The following is a 7,946-nucleotide window of genomic DNA, read 5'->3' as shown; positions in this document are numbered from 1 at the left end:
TTGCCATGATGAAAGAGAGCTCGGATGTCGAGCACGAGAAGAGCAGTGGCTTATTTTCACTTCAATTCCAGTAGTAAAAAGATGAGAGCTTTAGCCTTTACCACCTAAGAAAATCGCTTCTTTTGGGCCTGCAAATTGCAATCGTAAATCGTAATATGGTAAAAATCAAAAGTAACCTTATGTGGAAAGATAAAAATCAAAAAGCTGCTTTTTGGACAAGTCTCGTTTGCCATAGGATCTCCTGGTCCCTTACAATCAATCTTCTCGATAAAGTAAAAAAAAGAAAGTTGTCAGAGGTCAAAACGACAACTACGTTGCAATAATGAACTCTCCTTCTCGGTAAAATAACCAGCAAATTATCTGTCACTCCCCTGTTTTGAAGACACTGATTCATGAGCACGAAGTACACGGCCTAATTACTCATGAATGCCTCCAGCATTCTCTAGCTCAATGACATAGAGACGCCAAACACGGTAGATATTTGCTTTGCGGAGCTGCAAAGGCTTCACGGCAGTGCAGCTCAATCCTCTGTTCTGCTGAATCGAGCTAGGCCTACCAGGGAGGAACACTACTTGCAGCAGGTCTGAGAAAAGAGAAGATGACTCGAAGGAGAAAACGCAGAAGCAAGCAGAAGATCAAACTAAAAATCTCCAAGTCATGGACTAAGTAAATATATAATCTTTTAACACTTGTTTAAATCCAATAATACTGGGTGTTAATGATCCAATCCCAACATAAACCAAATCAATATCTAAAATTACACATACACCAAAAATACATGGATTTCAACTTTGCAAGCCAAAACCTCACTGACAATTCCAATCCATTTTTTCTTCCTTCTTTTTTTTTCTAAGGAAAAAAAGCTTATTCACTAAAAGTTAAAACGTACTTTTCCAAAACCGAACAGTCAATCAGTAACACAAAAATTAAGGTTTCAAAGTTGAAGAGCTCCGCTTGGAGTTGACAAGAATTTCATGTTTAATTTGACTCATCCTGCTGACCATGATCCATAGATTGTGCCTGTATATATACAAGAACAAAGAGCTGTTATTACTTCATAGAAATTAATTTAAACCTCTTGAAATCTACTAATTGATTTTTCGTTTTTGTAGAATTATTATTAAACAGAATTAATGATGGATATTCCATATACTGACTTATACATTAATTTTCTTAATAATTACCATACAGCTAAAATTACCTGACTTAATTCTTGAGTTAGAATATTATGGAATTTGGAATTTTGTTGAAACCAGTAAGGTAGCTTGCCACTGCCTTCTCCATATGGATGCTGTTCTCTGCATAATATGATTGAACAAAAAATAACATTTACATTGAGAGTTAAATGTCGATAACATATATATATAATGCAATTAATCTAGTTATAGATTAAAGAAACGCATGCCAGGATTCAGAAAATAATTAATTAATTATAAAAGATAACTACAAAATATAATTCGTGCTTAATTAATTTACTATGATATTTATGCAAACGGGTTTTCGTCCACCAACAAACTCTATGTAATCCCAAATCTTCCATTATACTTTATTTGAAAACCATAATATATTAGTTACATGTAGTCATTTAGTATGGTTATATATAACAATGTATCTATTCAAATACTGTAGTTTGGAGTTCTATTATCCTCTGTGAAGTGAAGTGAGAGTTTTAAGAACGTAATCTGTGTTAGTAACTATATAATTAATCCCTCTTTCTAATATATAATTAACATACTCATACTGTTCGCAGTTGCAGACAATAATAATCCTCCAGGACCAAGACCACGGCCATGATTTCTTGCCCCTGACACGGCTGTGCGTGCACTGCATGCATGCACGAAGGTTTCGGCTTACACCCAAGCACAAATTTCAAGGTATAACACATGATAACTCTGCATCCTGGAACAGGAAGGAAAGAGGAGACACAGACCTAGAAGAGTTGTTTGGTGCTGCTACTGCAGTTGCACTCGATGGCCGTGGTGGTGGGGTTGTTGATGAGATGTGAGAAACATAAGGAGTAGGGTTCAGGAAGTCATGATCTCCAGCTTTATCACCTGCTGCCACCAGTACCACTCCTCCTTCCTCCACTTCCCCACTCTTGCAATTCATGAGTACCCCTGCAAATCTCAATTCAATTTTATTGACGCAAGAAGTTTGGCTAGCTTCATGCAGTATGCTAATTAGTTAGATAGTTTATCTGTATAAAGAAAGTCCAAATCCCAACCTGCTCCTCTGTTATTGCTGTTCTTCACTGTCCTATACATCTGCGTCGTAGAAAAAGATAATTAATCTTAAAACTTTTCTAGCTAACAAAACGCTAACCCTAGCTAGCAGACGAGTGTCAATTAATTATGGTTATTATTACCTGCAGATGACTCTTGACATGAGCTAAAGTGAGATCCTTCACGTTCATCAGTTCCAAGACAGATTTGGGTGTTGCTCCTGCAGAATCCAAACCCAGATCCGAGAAGAATCTTTAGTTTGAGTGTTCACTACTGGTCAAAGAATCTGCGACGAGTTAATTCATCGATCGCTTACTCTCATGCCCACCGAGGAGCTCCACGGCATGGACAAAATGGGCGTGGAGGCTGGAAGTCCACCGCATTCTCGGGGCCCGGAGGCTCCTCCTCCCGCTGCTCAGCCGCGAGATCCTACGCTTGGCTCTGTGCTCCTTACCAGCTGTAGCCACCGGGACAGCGTCGGTCCCTAATCTCAACGAAGGTTCGACGAGCTCCTCCTTGCCATGGTGCTCACAGCTCATTTGGCCTATATCGCTGCTGTTGACTTGTGCCCATGGCCGTGATGAGGGTTTGGGGATGGGGGGCGTTCTGATATGGAGGGAGAGATCAGGAAATGGGGCTTCCATGCATTTGGCTTGATTGATCTCAATATTGTGACAAAATGGTAATCATAAATGCCTAATCAATCGTGCTGAATGACACAAGCTGTAGGGTTTCATCGACAGGAGCCCTTGTGAGATGATGAAGAGCGACAAGGAACATACATATAAAAAAAAAAGGCAGTGACAAGTTGTTGGGAGAGAGAAGCAGTGGGAGAAAGTGATGGATGATAAGGGAGAGAGTCTGATTGGCGAATAAATTGAAGTGAGTTCGTGATTAGGTCATGAAATTGTTTAATATATATCAATGATGATAACCATAAAGGAATGAGAATCTTTGCCTATGTATTTTCTATTTTTTCTCCTTGTCTATCTTGGTGATAATGAGATCATGTATGTTTGGTGGAGACAGTGAAAAGAAGAAAGGAGTGATGCGGGAGAGACATGGTGTAGAGAGGATGCACGGCATCTATGGAAATGTGAGCATATTGTTCATAAGGTAGATATATTAATTTTCTAGATATATTAGTGTCTATTAACTTACTGCACGAAGAAGACTCGAGCATTACTTGAGCTTAAAAATGTCCATGAAGTAGGAGACTATTAATTAACCTCATTTAATAGGTTATTAGTGATATGTTTCCCATACTAAATATGAAATAACCATTCTAAGTTCAAATATAAATTACTCATGTAGAAATTGAGAAGAAGAAAATGAAAAATACTAAGGGGGCATTTGGTTTGCGTTTTCCACGCTGTTTTCTGTTTTCATTTTCTGAGAAAATGGAAAACACGTTTGGTTTGCATTTTCCACGTTCATTTTTAAGAAAATGAGAGAGCGTTTCTAAGAAAACGAAAAACGCAGAAAAGTCATTTTCTAAAAAATGAAAAATAGGCGTTTTTCAAAAAATGAAAATGGGGCAAACCAAACGCACCCTAAATTGTCTAAAAGCTATAAACAAATAAATATATATAATCTAACATTCCCTCAAATTCACGATGCTATAGTTAAAACATTAAAAGTTTGTTAAACAAAAAACGTAAGCGTGAAACGGAATGTGCCTTAGTAAACATTTCAATAATATGTAGATTTTAAGGAATGAATGAAAATGTAATGATGTCAAGCTGAAGATGATGACGAGTAATGTAACAATCAATTTCAATATGTTTTATTCGCTTATAAAAAACTGAATTGCGTGTAATTTAATTAGCACTCTGATTATGAATATATAACGGAGTAAATTGATAAAGAGATATACATATCCACAAATAATTAGCACAACTAAACTATCTCACAAGTAGTTAAAGTCATGACATAGTAATCGATTATTTCTGTAGAAGATCTAGACATAACATTTTATTTCTTCCAAGAAATGAGGAAATCACCAAGAAAAACGCAGAAGACAGTGGTAGATTTATGACCCATAGGATCACTAGTCCAATCAATATCAGAGTATGCATGCAACTATAGAGATGAAATAGAAGAAAATAAAAGGCTTTGAAATTGAGTGTCCGAAGATATCTGAGAATACGAATAACAATAACCCAATGAACTATAATTGGTACAATAACACATTGACTAATCACATGAACAACATGCACATTATCTAAACGAGTCACGATGAGATAAATCAAACACCTAATAATAGTTCAATACAAACTAGGATTCAACAAATGTGGATCATCAGATGAAGAATACCTACTATTAGTTTCAATAGGAATATCAACGACTTATTACAAGTAAGATGTGCATGCTCAAACAAATTAAATATATACTTTGACTTGCATAAAAAATAATCTTTTGAGGAATAGGTAACCTCAATGTCGAAAAAATAGTGTAGTATACTGATTAGAATACTTCTAATTGTATCCAATGGCACAAATTTCTCCTACAAGATAAAATGCACAATTTTAAGTAAAAAACCATACAGATAGGATGAATTATAATAAAGCACATAATATGAATTCAAATCAATAAACATGTAAGAATCAATAATTAATCATATGAGAGGATTAAAACATGAAAATTAAGGGTTAAAATTATGCGACAAAATGATAGATCAATTCTCCCACACTTATTCTTGCACATCTCGGCCAAGTAAAGAAAAACTCAAATAAAGCATAAGTCATCTCCAAATTAATTTTCTTGTAATACTTAAAAGATAGTAAAAGATAATTAACTAATACCATTTAAAAAGATTGAAACAATCATGAATACAATCCTACAATTATCAATTAGCATAGTGATCTCATCCATTCGAAAAATCAAGAATGGTGCAACCTCACAAGATAGGTGTACCTATTCTAACTCTCACACTCAAATATGGAAGTAGGGGTTCACTCAATGTCATTCACAACATTTTATTACCATAGGTTTGCTTGTTTTCTAATTCTCCATCAACATAAAAATATAGTATGCATCAATCAAAAGGATTTATTCAAGAATTGAAATAGAGTTAAAAAGAACTAAGTGAAGTGAGCAAAATGGACAAAAGAAAGAGAATAAATGAAGAAGAGTTTGGAAGAATAAACCTGATAAATTTATCAATTTATTTATGTAGGGGAATGTTTCCGTATAAACTTCACTGTGAATCAATGATGAATGATGTTTTTTCAACATTTCTTGTTTCAAAATCACAGCAATCCGAACTTGTTAAATGTTGAAAATTACAGCTTCCAACTAGTTTAAAACATGACACTTGCACCACATACTTCAAACATTGAGAGATCAATTTCAGGCTCAAATATGTCATACGTGAAAACAGATTTAGGATTCAAGTTCAGTGTTAGTTCTGTGCACTCTGATAGCTCTTGCCTTAAGCTAATTTAGCATTCAGATTCACCCTCACTGCCTAAGGAAATCAAGTTGAGCTACCCCCGATTTTAAAGTTATCAGAAACTTGAGCAAATCAATCAGATTTGGATAAGTACCAGAGAATTATGGTGCTTTACAGATTCGTAAATTCTATGAATCATTTCCATAGTAGCATTTGTACTACTCTGAACTTGTTTTTTTTTTTTTTTGATTTAGATTAGGATTCAATCATGCAATTCAGATTCTAAGTTGAGACAAATCTGCATTTATGGGAGCAAATAAAAAATTATAACTTTCCAAATTCATCCGGATCATATGGACTTTTCTCCTTAACAGGTCTTTCAATTTTGTCTTCAAAAATTCACTTCCAATACTTTCATTAGTTAGGGAGCTTTTTCAGATGGAACTCGTATTTGCATTTCAACAGCTCAACAATAAGGCTCAGAAACCAGTTTCATAAATCAGATTCTAAAACAACAGATGTTCAAAAAATCAGTTCAAGGATTCAGTTTCAGGAATTGGATTCAAGGTAGTTGCAGATCTTGAATCTTGACAAGATTAGAAATGTTGAATACCAATCGACAACGAAAAATAGGAACTTCTCTTGATGTCGTCCCTGATTAGTAACCTGCCACCAAGATTGACACGCAACAGTTTCAGACATCAAGTTCAAAAATTAGATTCAATAGTCATGCCAAGAAGAAAGTCTTGAAATAAAATTGATTTCAGAACTATGGATATCCAGATTTCAGTCCCATACTTTATAATTCAATGTGATTCAACTCAACTTTTCAACAGCACAAATTCCAGTGTTCAAGAGTTGAAGTGAATTCAGCGTTACCAAAGGATAGTAATTAGTCTCAGAAACTTGGATTTCAGAGGTCGGTATGCCTGATTATTCCCTTGAATCTGCTGAATGATTACAGGACTCTCCAAAGTCTCTCATATTCAACTTCAGGAATTCTATTTCAATACTTCTGACGACCAAGGAACTCTCTAAAATGGAATTAGTTCCTGTATTTGTCAATTCAGAATTCAGCTCAGGGATTAAGATTGACACTCTGATTTCTAGAGATTTCAGATTTTTATTCACTAGAGACTTGTGAAGAGGGAATACCAAATAGCAATGAGAGATCAAAACTTCACTTGGACTTCTCACTTATCAGATATCTGCAAACCAACTTAGCAACCAAACAGATTCCTTCAGATTTTTTTCTTCTTTTTATTTTCTTTAATGTAATTCTCTGCATTCACAATTTCAGGTATCTAATGACTCCATTGTCTATCACGTTCACTTCGTTGGAAAGAAGATTTAAAGCTCATCATAGATGTTAGGCGCACAACTAATATTTCAAAACTCTCCTATCAACAGCAGCAGCCATTATTTCCAATTTTATTATCTGAATTCATTAACCTTGGGTAACTAATATAAGTTTGTTATTTCTCTTGACTTCAGTGTCTAAGTCTCAACTGAAGCAAGAGCCGATGGAAGTTAATGAGCTAAGATAATTTCCCAAAGTCCACCATTCCTTAATTTTTTTTTTCTTTCAATGCACTCAGAAATTCTAGTTCTTGTGAAAATTTCTTGTTTCCAAATTCAGAGTCCTCAACTTCTCTCAACAGAATGGTAAAACAACACACGATTCTTTTGAACTTATTTCTGGTCAAAGTTCTGCAGATTGAATCTGTGTGTTTCTAGCAACTCATGAACTAAGGACTGATGAAATGGTTCAACTATGGTTTCAATGGTAGTACATCTCAATTCCCATTATCTTCAAATAGCAACAAAGCTAACACACTACAATTTGACAGTAGCAACAATATCTTGATCAACACTTAATCAAGTCTATCACTCAACCAGTCACAAAGAAATCCAAAGAATGCCCTTTTACTCCATTTGCATAATATCATAAACATGACTGAAATTTCCTCATCATGCTCAAAACATCATCATGAACCCATCCAAAACCTTCAATATTCTCAAACATATATCAACCCTCCCCCACACTTAAAATCTTGGACATTCTAACTCATCAAGAAAATCAACCAAAACTCTCAATGAAATTAAGAAAAGCAAGGGTGAAAAAGATAATTTTTTGTTGAGTGAGTATTCACTAGAATTTAGAAGGAAAATAAATTAAAGGATGGGGAAAGAAATATCCTTTATCATTCCCACAAAGGTAAATCCGCTACCTTAATGACTTCCCTAGTGGAAATGGAGGGGGTAAATACAGGTACAGACGTTAGACGCATAGTGGAACAAACCCCAGGTCGTCAGTTCCTAAGAATCCT

General features: G+C 35.1%; 1 protein-coding gene across 1 annotated transcript; it reads right to left on the bottom strand.

Annotated features, from left to right (window-relative positions):
• Nucleotides 1-735: 735 nt before the first annotated feature.
• Nucleotides 736-2,969, bottom strand: LOC121994363 (probable transcription factor KAN4). Its single transcript, XM_042548425.1, has 6 exons — nucleotides 2,539-2,969; nucleotides 2,366-2,442; nucleotides 2,225-2,264; nucleotides 1,931-2,117; nucleotides 1,202-1,298; nucleotides 736-1,020 (listed from the first exon to the last, which is right to left on the bottom strand). Exons 1-6 carry the CDS (start codon nucleotides 2,864-2,866, stop codon nucleotides 979-981), a joined length of 771 nt encoding a protein of 256 aa, XP_042404359.1. The 5' UTR covers nucleotides 2,867-2,969; the 3' UTR covers nucleotides 736-978.
• Between the last annotated feature and the right edge of the window lie 4,977 nt (nucleotides 2,970-7,946).

This window comes from Zingiber officinale, chromosome 6A, assembly GCF_018446385.1.
Source record: "Zingiber officinale cultivar Zhangliang chromosome 6A, Zo_v1.1, whole genome shotgun sequence".
Classification (NCBI taxonomy): Eukaryota; Viridiplantae; Streptophyta; class Magnoliopsida; order Zingiberales; family Zingiberaceae; genus Zingiber; species Zingiber officinale.
The sequence above is the reverse complement of the archived record's forward strand: the minus strand, read 5'-3'. Positions and strand labels throughout refer to the sequence as shown.